The sequence below is a fragment of the Melopsittacus undulatus genome, chromosome 4 (assembly GCF_012275295.1).
Source record: "Melopsittacus undulatus isolate bMelUnd1 chromosome 4, bMelUnd1.mat.Z, whole genome shotgun sequence".
In the NCBI taxonomy this organism is placed as follows: Eukaryota; Metazoa; Chordata; class Aves; order Psittaciformes; family Psittaculidae; genus Melopsittacus; species Melopsittacus undulatus.
In genome coordinates this window covers 29,487,334-29,505,869 of record NC_047530.1, presented here as the reverse complement: position 1 = coordinate 29,505,869, position 18,536 = coordinate 29,487,334, and the positions used below count along the sequence as shown (strand labels likewise).

General features: G+C 34.8%; 1 protein-coding gene across 2 annotated transcripts in view; it reads right to left on the bottom strand.

The window, feature by feature from the left end:
* The window catches only part of TTC7B (tetratricopeptide repeat domain 7B), a 139,073-nt gene that overhangs the window by 80,120 nt on the left and 40,417 nt on the right, over positions 1-18,536 (bottom strand). For both annotated transcript variants that reach the window (XM_034062043.1, XM_031049398.1), the window contains exons 6-8: positions 7,918-7,996; positions 6,378-6,550; positions 1,707-1,770 (exon numbers count right to left, since the gene is read on the bottom strand). In XM_034062043.1, coding sequence (XP_033917934.1) covers positions 1,707-1,770; positions 6,378-6,550; positions 7,918-7,996 — 316 coding nt within the window. The remainder of the gene's footprint in view (positions 1-1,706; positions 1,771-6,377; positions 6,551-7,917; positions 7,997-18,536) is intronic.

Sequence of the window (18,536 nt, the reverse complement as noted above, 5' to 3'; positions counted from 1 at the left end):
GATGATACTACTTTAATAGCACAGTACCATCTCAAAACACCAATGAATACTCAATCTTCTGCAGCTACTCTTCTTTCTTTCCCAAACACTGGTTTCAAAATCATAAATTACATACTACTTCTTAACTACTACAGAAAAAGAAAAAAACCCACCAAAACAAAACAGTTAGCATGCACTGAGGCTGAAGTAACAGCTCTCAACTCTCAGGAAGATAAGCCTGTAGTGATTGATTTTTTATTCTCAATCTTCCCCTTTTGCCTCCAAAACTAATACAAACAAGCTATTTAGCCAACGTAAGCCAATTATGTGAAAGAAACAAACTTTTACCTCAGATAAACTGCAGCAACTACTTGTAAAGAAAAAACATATTGGAAGCTTGATAAGGGTATAACCTGTACAGCAATATGCATTTGATATAATCAAACCAGATCTAATTCACAAAGGAAAAGCTGTAAGTCACTTGAAGTGACGGGAGGTACTTTCGGTTTTTCTCATCTTAACACAAGGAAGTGCATGTGTAAATACAGTAATCGATAGTCAGATCCTGAAGAACTGGGACTACTACTATGACCCCAGTTTGCATCAGAATTCTGCATATCTCCACAAGCAGCTCAGGCATCTTAAGGAGGCACAGACAGTCCCTTTCAGTGGTAAGTATATACTGCAGCAAAACCAACACATGGTATATGGAAATACTTGTTCAGTCTAGTTTTTTGGTGATAGATTCTGTTGTGAACACTGCAATGAACATCACTAGGAATGTGGAAAATAGTTTGCAATATAATGTGAACGTCTGGCACTTTAAAATAGTTCAAATAGGACAATGTTCACTAAAATGTTGTGTTCCTCGTTAACTGTATCAAAACAGAAATTATGTCAGAGCATGAAAGCAACTGAATTATCTATAGAACTTAAAAGACTAAGTCTCACTGTTGTGTGGTGAGACAGATTGTTACATGATGCCTCAGGCTCTATAGGTTCTGCCCCTGCAGTTAGAAAACCAGAAGAAATTCCAGCTTCAGCATTTCATTTCTGCTATCTGAGAACATGTAACTAGCCTCGTATAAGCATGTCAGTACGTGGTGGTTCATAGGTGACTAGTAAAATTATACTAGAGGAAAATACTAAAGGCTGATAAAAGGCACAATTAGACCATTGAAAGGAATCACCTACTGTGGAAATGAGGACATAAAAAATTAATAAATAAATCCAGTAGCACAAGTATCAAAAGCTAATGCCACTACCATTAGGAATACACAATTTCAACTTATATCTGAGATTGAATGCACAATGGATAATACTTTCTGGCTATGTTTATTACACTCATCTAGTAGTCCTTGACTTGTTTTTTTACAACAAAAATAACTTATGTTTTGAGTCTGTACAAATGGCAACTAGCTGGTATAAAGGTGAGTCACACTGATAAGTAATGCCAAATGAATGACCTGTCTTTGTGTTCACCTGCCTGTGGTTAGAAGGAGGCTACATTCAACCACTCTAATGGAGAAAAACCGTAACACTTGTAGACCTCAATTTGCTGGCTCAGAGGAACAGAAGCTTGAGTTTCAGAAGTAACTGCCTGCTTTCCTAGCAGAAAATGAAACAAGTCATAAAGTAAGGCATGACAAAAAAAGTTCTATTTTAATAAATACCCAAAGAAAACATATATGTATACACCACATGCACATTCACTCTATTTTACCTACCATAGATTCACTAATAAGCAGCAACAGTAAGGCTTCTTCTGTATTTTCTTGAGGACAAAAGATGCTGTTCAAAACGAGAATGTAATTATTGAAGCAGAACACATTACTTTTAGGAGCAGTTTACACAAATACAGTGAGAGTACTGTAAAAACTGGAAAATTTCCAGGAAAGAGAACAGAGAGTAACTTGCATAGAAAAACTGATTGGTTAAAACACATTTCTTTGCAATGCTTTAAATTTGCATTTTAGAAAAAGCTGGCCTAACACAACAAGAGAATGAAACCACCACAGCTGTTAAGAGGTGAACACATTCAAATACGCCCAAATTGCACATGATTTGATAACTGTAAAAGCTGTACCCATAGTTTAAATACCCTCTGGCACCTAATCTATGTTAGCTGAATCTACATCACTGATTCAAAGGTCAGCAACAAGAAACTCTCCCACAAGAATAAGATAACTTTCATACTTTAGGCGATACATGGAGAAATACTTTTATTAGCCTTTCATGAGATATGCTTGAGAATTGTTCTCCTGATGTATTCAATAGCTGTAGGCATGTAAAAAAAAGAGCCATGCAATCTCTACCTGCTTGCCATAATCACTGTTATTTCCAAGCAGTTATAATATTTGTTTTTAATGAAGTACATTTTTTATGACAATATTAAAGGTTTGCATAGGACAAGTTTGCAAGCTTTTCTGCTTTTTCTGAACACTAGATTATTTCTGGATACTTTTCTATGATGGTGGCAGACAACAGTAATCTACATTGGGTACAAGACTGATAAGAAATCATTCATCCATTCTCTCACACACACACAACACAATAGTTACTGTTTTAATTTTTCAGATTTCTTTCTCTAAACTGTTTCTGAATTAGCACAAGTACCATCTCCTGTTAACTGAGACCAATCATTCCACAATTACCTGTTTAAATGTAGGAAATAATTTCTTCTTGTTAATAAACAATTCCTATAGTCCAAAGGGTACTTAAACTACAATAAGTTATAAATGGGAAACAAAACTTGTCTGAGATCAACACATCTTTTAGGGTTTTTTTTAAATGCATTAGAAATCTAAGCAGTAATTAAATGCCTGAAAGGATATGAAAACTAAAACATATCTTAACTCCAGGTGGTTTAAAAGCAACATTGCAAACATATTGTGGTAATATACAGCAGCTCAGACCCCCAGGCAGTTATTCTGTTACTAGAATTTTATTCAATGCATGTTGCTTATCAGATTTTGAGAAGTATTTTAAATCTTAGAACACTTTTGTTTTTACGTAACAAAGAAATTTCAAGCCACAGTTACTGCTGAATAAGAACCACACAGTACACGGAATGAGAAGTGAAAATGAAGCATTACAGAGCTCTCCTTTTATCTCTCCAGTCTTCAATGAAGAATTAAGCAACTTGGAAGTAGACTTAAGCAACTTGGTTAACCAAGTTGCAACTTGCTTAACCAAGTTAAGCAACTTGGTAGTAGACTTAGACTTAGTAACCCTAACCCTAACTGGCAATCATTCCCAGAAAGCAGAATAATGATTGGAAGTTGCTGAAGAAATTACTTTCTCGGAGGAAAAAAAGGGAAGTTGCCTTAAAGAGAGCTACGAAGAAGTCACTGATCAAAATTAAAGCAAACATTTTCTCTGACAACTTTGAATATATTTTGGTTAATAAGTTGATGTTTGCCTCAAATAGTGAAGATCCTCTTAATGTAGAAATTACTATGAAATTTCTTTGACCTGTGTAAACAAAAATCTCCATTTAGTTGGCTGAACTCAGACTGTCTCCTGACAGACACAGGAATACATGTAAAGTAATTCCAGTGTAACAGGGTAGAGCAAAAGAGGTAACTGGAAGCATGAAAGGGCTACCAACCAAAGGCAAATCAAGAAGTTTAGCAGCTCTTCAACTGAGAACTGAGAAAACTGAAGAGGCCGTAGCACAGAGATCTATGAAATCATAAATGGTATTAGCCAAATCACATTCATCATCCTCAAAAGAACACAATGCAGTCACTTAAGATATCAGGCAATATAACTAGAAAAAAAACAGTCCAACTGACTCAGAGCTGATGGTCAGATGAATACCTAGGAAGTATTTTCCTACATATCTGCCTTGCTATTCATTGCCTTGGGTACTTACTTTTAAACACTGCTGGAGATAAGGTACTTGGCTAGACATGTTTTAGTTGATCTGGCATTAATTACTGTGATATGACAAAAGAAAAGGACTTAATTACATGCTCTGTTGAAAACATGGAATTTCTCACTTGCATGTCCCAAAAGCAAGAAAATTACATAGAACAAAGCTCCGCTTTTGCTAGGAGGCATGGTTCTACAAAAGGCTGAGTTGAGAATGAAGATCGTAAGTTTGAAAGACTGAGCCCAAGAAACCTGCTATAAGTATTCTAGAACAAGGAAGGAGATCTGCAAGAAATCTTTCAAGATAAAGGCCATTCTACTTGCTCATAAAAAGTGACACCATAATAATATGAGCTTGCTGCTGTATAAAGTATTCATTATGGAAATCTGCAATATATGCAGCTAAACAACTCAAATGCCTGCAGTAGGACAGTATTTCATGTTGCAGTATAAAGACCCTGTTTTCACTAAACCAAAATATCCCTGCAGAATCTAAGGCAGGACTACTTCTATAAGCAATCTAATAGAGAAGCAGACCCTTTTGCACATAACAATAAGGTCACATTATGGAAAGAAGCTTTCATACTACCTAATAAGGCATGCGTAAGAGGTGAACAGATTCTTCTCAATTTGCTGTGTGAAATGAAATAGTTCGAATGCGAAAATATGTGACCCTGCATTAAAAAAAAAAAAAAAAAACTTCCTTGTGTTTGGCCAATAAATGCATACTTTTTAAGTTCAGTGATCAAGGTGTATCCACAAACCACATATTTCCTTTGCAGCAAAAAGGCTGCCTGCATGTACAATTTGTTAATTATGTGCTTGAAGAGTTGTTTTGGCAAACTGAATGTTCAACTCTCTGCCTGCATCTTTTCTTAAAGCTCAAGACTGCTTTCTAATGACTTCACATCCTAGACATAGTAGGACAAAACTGAAATTAAAAGACAACACTTGCATTTTAATCCAGCCAGAACACAACATAAAAACAAATTAATAAGTTCTTTGGAGAAAAAAAGGTCAAAATTTCATATGGAACAGAAAACAATCTCATTGAGACTCTCAGATCACACCAATTTCAGAGAATCACAGGACAGTTGAGGTTGGAGGTGGTGACTGGCAATTGCCTAGTATAGCTCCTCCACTCAAATCAGGGTCAACAAGCAGGTTGCCCAGGACCATATCCAATCGGATTTTGAGTATCTCCAGTAATATTCTCCAGCTCCACAACCTCTTTTGTATTTACTTTTTTTCCTGAGGCTTAAATAGAATTTCTGTCTTCTCCATCTGCATAATTTAGCACTGTCCACCTATGGGAAATCATAATCTTGGCTAGATCATTATCTCCACTGCTCAGCTCTCTGGCTCATAGTGCTTTTCAACATGTATCAAAACAAGTAAGCAATAGTTGTTGACTATATTAAATACACACACACACACAATATACACAATCCCACAACGACATGCATGTAGAATACAAGTAGAGCAGTGGAAAAGTTGCAGATTAAATCAAACAAGCATGCAATAAAATGTCATCACTTCAAATGTAGTATCAATTAAAAAAAAATTAAAAAAGGCAATGCCAAATGGTTAAGATTTCACCAGCATGCTTTGACACAAATATGGAACTTTCAGGTAGGAAGCTACACCCAGGGACTTGTAATTAAAAGCAAAAATTTTTCAATATATATTCGCACTATCAGAGTGTGTCCAAGGAGAACAACTTTAAGCTTAGAAACCATTTTACATTGAATCAGATACAAACAAACAACAAGCTATTAAAATCTCAGGAAAAGTTCAAATTCAAGAAAATGGCTATCCACGTTTGTGTTTTTAAACCAATGTGGTTTAAAAGACCTCACACATTTTCAAAAAGGAAGGGATATACACCAAAGCCACTCTAGAATTAACCATGGGATACGTGACACAAAAATTATTCATTGCATACCACTTACTTGAATCAGTGAAAGAATGAAATTCAGCAAAATGGTGGCATCATAAAGAAACACCAAAACTAACCTTAAAAGATTAGGAGGTAGCTGCTTTGGGAAACGGACTAAATTAAAATTATGAGACAAGTTGCTAGATATTTTTTTGGGTTTTATAATGGGATAAATTTTAATCTCCATATTGCTAATTCTTTCCTTCTTATGACAGAGAAGAATAGAGATCTAGAAACAGTACACAACTTTTAAAATGTGCAATTTCAGATTTGTCACACAGTTCATGTTTTCTTTTGTATCCCAGATATAATGAAGAGATATTGACTCTATCATATACCCCAGTATATAATAAAAAAAATATATTTTGGGAATTGAGAACAAAAGGTCTTGTGTACACTGCTGCCTGGAGAAGTATGTTGCTTCTCTATTTCTCTTCAGGGAGTATATATATCTACACACAGCATGGGAAACACTCACATTGTGCAATTCCTTCTACATTTTAAAAAATATAAACAAAATTACCCAGTGCAGTTGGTAACAATTGCAACTATAGAAACAAGAGAAGTATAAACTCAGCCATACTTTTCTCCAGTGTATACCCGTGGTCTTCTGCTGAGTGCATAATTCTTAGTATTTGAACCTTTTCGAAGTGGATCATCTAGGGGTGACTGGTGAGGAGGATCTTCCAGTGGATTCCAGTAACTCTGTTCACACATGCCTCGTAACAAAATTTCAGCCAGTTGTCTTGCTATAGTCTGTAAAATTGAAAGATATTTTCCTTTGAAATGCTGAATACAGACTCTTATAAAATGCTTGGATTACTCCTAATGAAAACTAGTCAGGTAGAATATATTTCCTGTTATTTTAAAATACCCCAAAAATAACAGGCATACTCCTGATTGAAAGTTCCCAGTAAAATTCTCTAAACACAAAGAAAATAAATGGCAATAACAAACAATTTTGCAATTTTATCAGTTAAATCCAGATAAAAGTAGTGTAGATTGTCAAAAAGTTTATTCTAACCAACTATTCATGGCACAATATATTTAAGTGTAGAAATACTTAAAACGTAAATAATATTGGTTTAAAATTTTTTAATCATCCTACTATCAGGTTAATCTTCTCTTTAATGTTTAATACATATGCGTACAAGCTGCATGACTATATATCATGATGATGAAAACTCAAGAGATTAGCACCAGCACAGCAGGAAGAAGGCAAAATCTACATTTCCACAGCATTGGCAGTATTTCCCAGCAACATTCACCAGCAAGAGATGTGTAATGTTTAAGCCACAGAAAGAATATGATAGATCTGCATCTTCCACCTTAATTTCTGCACCATAAGAAGCTCTTTACCTTTTGTTCTATTAGTTTGCAATATTATCCCTCTCTAAGTCCAAAGTCTATTGTTTAATAATTTTTATAACCTTACCAGGGAACAGTTATTAAATTAATTAAGAAAACAACTACCCTCCTTATTACCACATTAGACATTTTTAAAGGCTAGTATTAGGAAACTAATCTAAGGTACGTTGACAATCATTACATTAGAGCAAAACATATAAGGCTTGGCCTTTTAATATAAAAAGATGTAAAAAAGATATATCATTCTTTTGGTAAAAGTTTATTTTCTGACAATATAAATAAAAAACACTCCTGAGTTAGCTTTTATTGTTTTCCTTTAAGAAGCTTTATCATAAAAATAAAAAAATAATAACTTGGTAACTTGCAGCTTAATAGAACACACAAAAGACACTACACTGTCTTCCCGCTCATTAAATTACAAAACCATGAAACAATGCCCTTGTGAAACTATGGTAATCATAAATAGGGCAAATACGATTAAAGTTGAAAGCATGGTCAATCAGAGACAAATCAGGTTTTAAAGGTAATCACAAACAGGAAAGAGAAATAGAGGAGAGACTGAGTGTCAAACATGCCTTTTTATTTTAATCATTCACTTCAGCCAGGAAATGAAACCTTATAAAGCAGTTGATAACAGATCCTGACCAATATGCTGTGTAGCTGGTGTTTGTCTCTAACTCATCCATTATGCTTACGCTTTACCTGCCTACTAAAATTCAGATGATGCAAAAGGGATTTGGTTTAATATAACTTACCATTCGCAGATTTTGTGTAGTTCTTGTTTCGACAGCTCTTAGTAACTCTCTAAATCTACCAACTCCTCTCGTCAAATTCCTGCATATAAATATACAATTTGACAGTATTCCAACTTGGATTTGGTAACACCTTAACACATTACTCAGTAAAGTTGTTAAAATCCATGTTATCCTACCCCCCTCTCCCATCCCTTATTCCCCACATACGATCATCACCTTTCTGTGATATACATATATACATATATATATATATATTTTTTTTCATTTGGGAACCCCACTGCTGATTACTACAACGACATTCCCTGCCAGTTTATTGAAAAAAGAAGCATTTTCATGATCAGTAGATAGTTCAAAGAGAAAGCAAGAAAAAGTATAAGAAGTGACCACCCAAAAGAAGGAAAAAACAACACTTAAGTTGGTCTTGCTACTACAGCTGTTTTAATTATCAATTACATTAGGCTTCAAAGCATAAACTTTGGGGGAAAAAAATCAAACAATAATCAAACAAAACAACAACAAAAAAACCCATTTTATTTTAGCTGCCTCTTGACACCTTAAAATAGGGAAACAGAAAAGCAGTAAATCTTGTAATCTCCAGTGAATGTAAATTTTTTTTTCCCCTCTCCTTTGCAGAGAGGAAAGAGCACAAACACAGCAAGGCCCACTGTGTGGACAGAAGAGGACTGGGAATTAAGTGTTCTGTTCTTGACTCCAGCTGGCTTTTTGTGGATCTTCTGTTTCTCTGCCTATGATTCAGCCACTTCTGCTGCCTAAACAGCTTTTGCAAAGAGATTCAAGAGCCTCAGAGAGGAGGCATCATTCACACAAATAATTTTTGCACATCTGAAATTCTCAAACAACAGATTATTGTGTATGGTCTTACAGCTTTATTTTTTCTCGTATATCTCAGCTGGCTTTTTATTGCACTTAAAAGCAGATGAGAGCATTTTATTTTGTATTAATACAGTTTGTCTTTAAATTGGTGAATGACTGGGTTGACTTTTTGCTGAGCTGAACGTTTTCTGCAACGTCAATGTACAACATATGACAGCCATTTCACTATTCAAAACTTAGTTGCAAAAGAAAATTATTTAATCAAAAGCATGTTTTGCGTTAAATTGTTGCTGCTGTCATACAGTTGTATTGTCTTATGATGTGATTCTATGTGCAAGTTGCATTACATTTGCTAACATGGGCTCAAAAGAAATGTTACACTTTGTGCAAGCTTCTCATAAGTAAAAGCTCTACTGCACTGATATAAAGCTTGTTTTAAAATCACCTTCTTTATTCTGAAGTCTTTATTTTCAATTACATTTAAAATACTGATCTTCTGAATTGCAACTCTGTGCAGATGCAAGAAAAGCCAGCATTTTTACACAGATTCTTTCCTTAAATTTAGTTGCAGAATACCTGAAGCGAGTGTTTGATGTGAGAGACCTTGCTATAGAACTGTAGAACTCTTTTTTATCACTTTACCTAGAGACCCAGTCATGCATTTTAGTCTTCAGATTTCATGACAGATGCCACCTCTGTTCTATTTTATATAATCAAGGATTAGAAGTGTATTGCAGAAATTTTAGTCTCCAGCACACACCTTTCACTAGCACAAGTTCACCTTCTAAAATACTTTTATGTAAAAGCACATTTAAAAGGAACTAGCATTTCCAAATAACAAAACGTACATACAGTTTGAAAGTTATGTCTAATTGGTTAAAAACAAATAATCACCAGTCACACCAAAAATAATGATTGTCTGTAAAAACTCCGTATTACAGCAGAATTTGACCATAGAGTGCCCATTTAGTACATATCAAAGAAAATTAATCCCGTGTATACATCTAACATGGAAACAACTGCCTGAAAGATTATGTTTATTTATATATTTCACACAAGCAAGCCTCTTAAAGACTATTACACCAACTTCATATACTAATGAAGTAAGTATAGAAAGAGAACTTCTGAACTCAGTGGAAGCTGAATACACTCAGGACCTCTGAAAAACCAAAATACATACCATTTAGTAATACCACATGCCAAATATTTTAGAGAGCCAAATCCAGACCACTGGAATCCCAGCTTTAAGTCCTTTGTTCTAAGTGCATATTCCCATGAATGGAGCTTTCTTGCAAGGACTGTACTGCAAAGTCACAGACTTGCCAAAAAATGATATATTCCTTGCAAAATTATCAAAAAAGAACATGAGCAAGAACTTGGCAGTTTGAAATACTAATTTCCAAGTACAGATGAAACATATACTATGTAGTAGAACTTCAAATCATACTAATTTAAATCTCGATGAGATTTCAGGAATTAGCATTTTTTCCATATGAAGCTTATGTCTTTCAATGTGTTACAAGAACGAAAAAGAAACTCTCTTTTGAAAAAGTATGAAATCTTTAAATGTCCTTATGAACTTCATGACGGATTGTTATTAGTAACCTATTGCATTTTTGCTAACATCTGCAAGGGACTGAAACTTGTGACTGAAGTTCTACTGTATCATGGAAAAAAGCAGTAAGACCATACAAGAAAAAAAAAAACCCAAACACCTTAAAATACAAAATTAGGTTTTGCTTCATAAAGCATTTAACACTGATCCACTGCACAAGTGAAGACAAACACAATACAGATTTGTCGAGCATCTTCTAAAGGAAGTATAATAAAAAGATATACACTTCAAAGCTACAATCTAAATCACGCAAAAAAAATTGAGTTAAATGCTTTGAGAGACAAGCACTGAAGCAAAACATACCATGAAGAATATGGTAGACCTCCACACTGCACAGCTTTTAGCAAAGTACATTTCCTGTATTTGTTAAGTTTGTAACACTGCAGACAAGCGTGTGGTGGCTATTCTGGTACATACTTTTCCTGCCTAGCCTGGAAAGCAAACAGCTTTTACTCGCTTTTCACTATGATGTGCATTCATGCTAGCAGCTCCGCCCATGATGATTGGATGCCAGAGCAAAAGGGCAGGTTAACTTAGAAAACAACATCCCACAGTGTCTGTAAATGACTTTGAGATCACTTCCCTTCTTGAGACAAGGAACTTTAAGATAAACTAACATACACTGAGAGCTGACATGTTTTCAGCGACTTCACACACAACAAAGCCCACATATAGATACTGCTAGTTACATTTGTGTTTATATGTCTGCCTCCCATCAGGACATAGGCAAGCCCTCTGAATTGCGTCTTCCTAGTTTTTAAAGACTAATTAAAATGTTTTGCTGCCTTGAATCTTCAAGGAAAAGAAACCAAACAAACAAACCAACTACTTTGACTCTTAAGTAGCACTATAGTAGTTAAAGACTGACAACCAGGATTTAAAAGTACAACCTACTATTGAAAGTCTGTATGGATTAATGCCCTTAGTGCCAAATCTGCATCCTTGTGTCTATATATTTGCACCCTAAACACCAACTACTTATACTGGAACATAATTAATTATGCTGGTGCAAGATCAGCTTTTCTGTTCCTCTGAAAACATTTCAACTGCATCTATCAAAGGTGCTCACTCTTAAGCAGAGAGAAATCAATAACTGTATATATTTTACAAGGAAAGTACAGAAAGACAATTAAGGGGCAGTAAAGACAAAGTTTCGATGCAGGATCAGAAGACCTGAATATAAGCACATAGGCCAGCAGTTGCAAAGTTTTGGGGTAAACATTATTTGCCACCATCACCACCAAGAACGCTCTTGGTTTTAAAAAGCATGTTTGGCATCAGACACCACAGCGCTTCGGCATTAGTGGTCCAGATAAACCTGACACCCCAGAAAAATACTGTTTATCTTTGCTGTTTTGAACGCACCCCCCAAGAAAGTAGAAAAGAATTAAGAAATTGCTCAATGACAAGCAGTCTATATTTGAAAGACGTTAGGACAAAAACCCAACAAACACTGTTCCCTATAATAACAAAGGGAGTGAGATCAAATTGCAATATGCCAAAACAGGTTACAAAAGAAATATTTTAAATTTAACCAGAGAATGGTTGATAAGATTAATTTACTTTGTATTTAGTGTATTTTGATAATACCTTCTCCATTAGTGTGAAAATGGCTTTGTCAGGCATTTCCTTTATGCCTCTCAATTAAAACACACAAATATTTAGTCTAACATTGCTTTTTATAGATTAAACAAGCAATTAGAAAAAAATTTTGCTTAGTGAACTTAGACCAAACCTCACCTGCTCTGCAATTTAATAGCTAAATTGTAATTTTCCCATTTAAGAGAGAAAAGTATATTTCAGAGCCATACCAGTGAACAGGCTAAGTTCACTTATACTACCCTATTACCTCATTGCTGAGGCTTAGTATATCCCATTTTTAAAATATCCATGTTTTAAAAGAAGTGCAACCAAGAACAATAAGATCTAGATTACTTGATCGAATTGATGAAACAGAAATTGTTTTTGGAATTGAGTCCACTTTCCTAATGTGTGTTCACTCTTCTCTCTAGATATATATTTATATACAGAAAAGATAATGGTGATGTTTATAAAATCAGTGGTACAGAGTAATTTTTAAAGTCTGAGGCTTTGTCCCAATAATTCAAATAGCAAGAATAGAATAGTATTTGTTTTAAAGGGATGAAGTCTGGGCAGTCAAAACCCTTGATATACATGCCTATCAGAACAGCAGTATTTTAGTAGCTTTGGTATGACTAACATGTTTACAAAAAAATAACAATGATCCACACACTCCAGCTAATAACTTTTGGCCAATTAAGAGTATTTTTAACAGCTTTAAGATGAGAAATTATTTTACATTCAGTGAAGTTACTATATGAGCAAAAGGCAAGAAACATGACAAATCAAGAGATAAACTCTTTAGCAGTAACAATAATATCCTAATACTGAGGCATGCCAATTACCATACTCGAGCTTTTGCTTTATATAGCCCTACAATTCAGAAGGAATGAAATCTTACGGCTTTCTGCAATAACTTTATTAAAGGTCTGACCAAATGGACAAGGCTAAGTCTTTGACGCAACTGATGATGCTTCAGATGTGACTAACATCTGCATCTGTTTTCCCTCAGGTTTAAGGAGAGGGGAAGCACGGAAGCATAATTTTAGTCACAATTAGAAAGATGATGGATCTAATGCAATCCAAGTCACCTCAAACAAACATCCTGGTAAGGTTTAGATATTTATCTCCAAAAGGCAACCCAGTCTGAACATCAGATAGTTATGTGTTCTGCCTCACGTTTCCCTCTCTTCCTTTCATACTTAAACTTCAAAAATTCTCACAATGCTGTATAATTCCTACAAAACATTGATTTTCACTGGTATTACTTTCTGAATTACATGTGGAAAATCCGTTCTTGCAAGAATCTAAGCTACTTTTTTTTAAGTGCACTTTAAAAAAAAAAGAAAAAGAAGCATCATGATAAACTTCTCAATTTACCCACTCTTAACTCACGCAGAAAAAGAAATCTCAGGTATCTCAAATTCACTACAGATCATGTTTGCTTGATGCTTGAAGGTTCTTGTTTGATGTTTGGGCTTATAAATGAAACATCTTCAGCGTGCCATTACATGAACACAAGCCCAATCAAGCAGCAATTGTTGCATTCATGCATTCAAAATGGGAACACTTACTGCCTAGAATGTAGTTCCACTAACATTTAAGCCTACCCAATGGTTTCCTACTGAAAGTGGAAGGTCTTATTCTTCCCATTATCCTCTCTTTGTGTTTGCTCCCTTTTTCCATCATTCTTCCTTTTTCACATCTTCCAACCCCCACTTGCATGGTCCTATCTCTTTTCTCACAGCACCATCGGCAATTATCAAACTTTCCATCAAACCAGTTCAGCTCACTAAAGCAACAGAAAGCTGTAATTTCTTTGCTGTTTATTTTCTGCTGTTTTGGAGAAAGAATGACTCCACAGAAGACTACACATTTTGTTTACTACTTCTCTTGACACAATCACCTCAGCTCCTCCTGGATGATCTTTCAATTAAGTGTATATATACAACACACTATATACATGTATATATGTGCACATATATACACTAAGTACCAGATTCAACTATTACAGCACAAAGACCAGATTCACAAAAGGCTTTCTCCAGTTACTGGAAACAGTACATTAGAAATCTTGCCCTTTACCTCCTATAATTTTTCAAGTTTCTTCTTTCAAGCAGAGATTTAGTCAAAAGAAGAAATGGGGGTAGATTAAGATGGTGTCAAAGGAAATCATAAACAAAAAAAAGCTCATTCTTGAACTCACAAAAAAAATGTGCTAAACATGTCAGAGAGTTTTACTAAGGAAATAAGTTAACCAAGGAAATAAAGTAAATAGAATTTATTCTGGTAAATACTTAATACTGTATTACACATAAGTCAATTTGTACTGTCATAAACTTCAAGGAGTTATTTTACTTGTATTTTTTTTAATATAAAAACTCCTACAGATCTCTAAGGAAGAATGTGCAGCACCAACACTGATTTTGTTTAGAATACCACCAGAAGACAAAGGCAGCCACTCAGTTTAATATCAAATCATGGAGAACTTCAGCAGTGACCATGAGCACGGTTTCACTACCTGTCTCAAAGATTCAAAGGTCAGAAATCAGGAGCAGAAATCATAGAGGGAGTATACTCTGATAAGATGCAAGATTTTAAGCATCAACAAAAGAGCAAGGATGCATCAACAAAAGTGTAACATTGGTAGAACCCAAAGAGCTAATCTAAAGCAACACACCAGGTACGTAAGACAGTACTGAGAAACAACAAACAAGGCCAAACCCTGAGCACTGTGTGTAGGTGAGCCCTCCCAGTGTTGACACCAAAGAAGATACTGTATCTTGGATATGCTTGTCCAACTTGAAAGCCAAAGAATAATACACTGGACTGCCATGTGAGAACAGTACTATAAGAGCGAAAAGTGACAGTGAAAAATAATCAGGAGATGAAGAAAAAAAAAAGAAAAGAAAAGCAAAACAACTTAAAAAGTTATCTAACCTTTTGATTTCCTAAATCTCTTGGTAACCCCTGGAGGTGTTTTATTTTGAAGCTACTGCTTCTGGTTAGCTAGAGATGTCAAAACTGAAAGAACACACAGTCTTCCACCACTCTAAGTGGTTTATGTGCCATTTATTCATCAGTGTACTTAATAAGAGTTTTGTCCTTTTATTGCCAACTCTTGTATTTGCTATCAGGCTGTTACAGTAAACAAAAGCAGACTGCAGGACAAGATTTCCTTTCCTCTTTTGCATGAACATACTTACTGAGCTGTCTTTTATTTTTATACTCTTCAAATTTAGTATGAACCAGTGTTTACTGTAATTGAATACATGAACTTGGGGAAAGGCAGGGAGAGACAGAACTCTCCAAATTCATACTATATACAACACACAAAATGCCACAAATTACCTACAAACAGGGACAACACTTTCTGGAAAGAAAATCCTGTGCTAAACATACAAGCAGAATATTTGTAAGTAATCACCTCTCTTTATACTCCTTCTCTGTTCATTCATTGCAGGTAGGAAGGCATGCAGCATTCCTAAGCATGAGGCTTACAGCAACACTTCTTCCAGGAAGGAGAACATAGGAACACCTCTATAAAACACCCTGCCAATAGTCTTATAAAAAATATCACAGTGAAGTAAATGAGGTTACTTCACTGCTGAGCTGCTGACCAGACAGACATGCATCTGTTTGCACATAATCTCTGAGGAGCTACTTGTTTCCAAAGAAACTATTTTAAAATACCCATTCTCAGTAAGGTGGGGATTTGGTAAACAGAAAGGCACTGAAACTTTATCAAATTATTTATACATACATACTATGTTTACACACAGGACCGAAATAAAATTAACAAGGCACCATACACCTAGAGAAGGAAGTATTGCTTTTACCTTGTCATGCTTAAAATACAACCTATCAAATGGGAATTAAGAAAGGTCTTTCAGGAAAGTGGGCCAGCATTGGAAGAATGTGAGAGGCAAAAGAGGTCAGATTTAAGAGGTGTATGGAACACAAACAAAACTATTTCATTATAAACCCAAACAAAACTTTTTCACTACAAACACCAAAATGCCTGCATGTCTAAAAAAAAAACACAAACCAAACCAAAAACAACACACAAAACACAAAACAAAACCAAAACCCCAGCACAACAACATTACAAGCACTCTTCAGTAAACTGGCTGTATAACACTTTATCCTGACAGTTATATATTTGAAAAGGAAAGGACACGAGGAGGGAAGGCGAATTTTCCAGTATACATCTGAAAACATACAGGAGAGCTTGCCTGCCTTTCAAGCTTCAGCCTGTGGCTAGCATTTCTGTAATATGTATTATGTCTCCAAGGTATTCACAGCAGTGAATACTCAAGCATGGTCAGTCTAATAATGTTTAAAATCTTAGTAAATTAAAAATAACTTTTTGAATTGCTTGGACAATGACAAGGAAATAATATGAGTAATGGAGACTTTGAAAGAACTGATGAATTTTCAAATGCCATTAATGTCAATAACAAATGAAACCAGACAAACACAGCCCCAAACACCTGCACAGTATTCAGCTTTTCTCAGCACTTTGTTCACTGATTTTTGAATATATAAACATGCTGATACAAGTAATTGGTACAGTACTGCCTACAGCTTAAAAGGAAGTGTTTAACACTCAAAGTAATCTGGTAACTCTTTGCGAAAATAGCTTATAAGTTATTATTATTTAAGATAAAGATGAATTGGCCTTTAGTATTAGGGGGTTTTGATGGTGGTGGTGGTTTTTTATTATTGTTTTGAGGGTTTTTTAGTAGGGTTTTTTTTTTTAGAAGGTCTGAACAGAACTAGTCTCCTAACTCTTCTAAGAGCCAAGTTCCCCTTAGCACCACTGTGATCAAAACATATGCAGTATTACCTTAGAAAATTTACCTTAAGGCTTAGTAAATCTCTTCCTACTACTACCATAAAGAAATCTAGCACCAATTAGTTCTCCTACCTACTAGTTTACTCCTTTTGAAGTTAATAATAGAATCAATGAACATTTTTGCAGTTAACACTGGCAGCTTCCATCATTTTGAATCAGTTCAAAAACATGATTTCAATATGAAAAAAGAACGAATGTAAGTATTAATGAGTAATTCCAAATACTAAAAACCTCCATGTTAAACTATTACTAAAGCTTTAATAGAAATGGACACACACTACAATCAGAGAACAAAATCTTTCTGTTTGTAAAAATAACTATCATACAGCAACAACTAACTGCACTTTAGACTAAAATCTGTATTGAGAGAATGAAACTCAAAAGACTTAATTAGTTGTAGGTTAATTAATCACCTGCAGCTCATGTTCAGGTGATATATCTCATTAATATTGTTCACAAAACATGTAAGCCCCAATTTCATCAGAATTTGAAACTCCATCTTTGGCAGCACACAGAAAAACTGGCCAAGGTCTTGAGCAAGCTGCTCTATGCCAGCCACAATTTGAGCAGGGGTTTGGCCCAGATGGCTCCTCAGAGTCTCTTTCAACCTGCGAGATCCTACAAATCAATATCTTACAAGTTGCAAGGGAAGGAACAAAGAAAATTTAAAATAAAAAAATAAACTTCAGGCATAACCATGCCATGTTATACCTAGCATGTGAAGCAGCGTTCTTCATACCAATATCAAAGCCAGAGTAGAAAATAAAACCAAAAGCATTAAATATAGAAGTAAATAAAGCATTTTGGGGGGGGGGGGAGCAGGGGAAGTACACAAAATGTTATTTCCCCAGCTTAAGGATCCAACACAATTTTGTTTGCTGCCCATCACAACACAACATAAAAACCAAACCTTTAATATGAAGCTTGCAAATGTGAGCAACAACCACAGTCAGCAAGATTTGTAGTACATGGGCTAAAAATCTCCATGTTATTTTCTTGAAAAAAGTGAGCTAGAGTCAGAATTTCAACTGCAAATTATTAAGATTATCAAACTTCAACATCTACTCAGATACTAACATTACTCTTTCAGTGTGCTTTGTATATCTAATTGTTACAAACATTATTTGTGATAATCTTGAATAAAAGTGATTCCCTTGTGTTTATATCCACCTTAGTCTTCCATGTATAACTGCCAGTATTTTTACCTTTAACTTAACAATGCAATCATATTTTAAACACTTGAAAATAAGACACAATTCTGAGCAGTAAACAGAATAAGTATTGAAAGAAAAATCATTCTGGATGATTTTATCTGAGTATCTGAGGGAATAATAATTTCTCCTCACATTCAACTGTATTCTGATTTTCCAATGAAAACTAAGAGTAAGAACAGTATTTTAAATAAGGACAACAAAATCATCTGATATGACAGATATTATTCTTTGAAAACTCATTTTTGTTAGTGATTCGAAAATAGTGATTTTTGTCTCTGTCTTGAATGTATTCTGACTTATTTTCTTAACCACACAAACATGAAAGCAGTTAACTCTAGGACAAAGTTGTTTTGAAAACTGCAACAGAAGTAATTTTGTTAATTTTCCAATACAGCAGTGACATCTCACATATAAAGAATGTGATACTTTGTAGGATTTCAGGTTTTTTTGAATTTCACCTTATTTTCTATTATTTACTTGGTGACCAAACTGTTTTGGGACTGATGCAGAATATGCA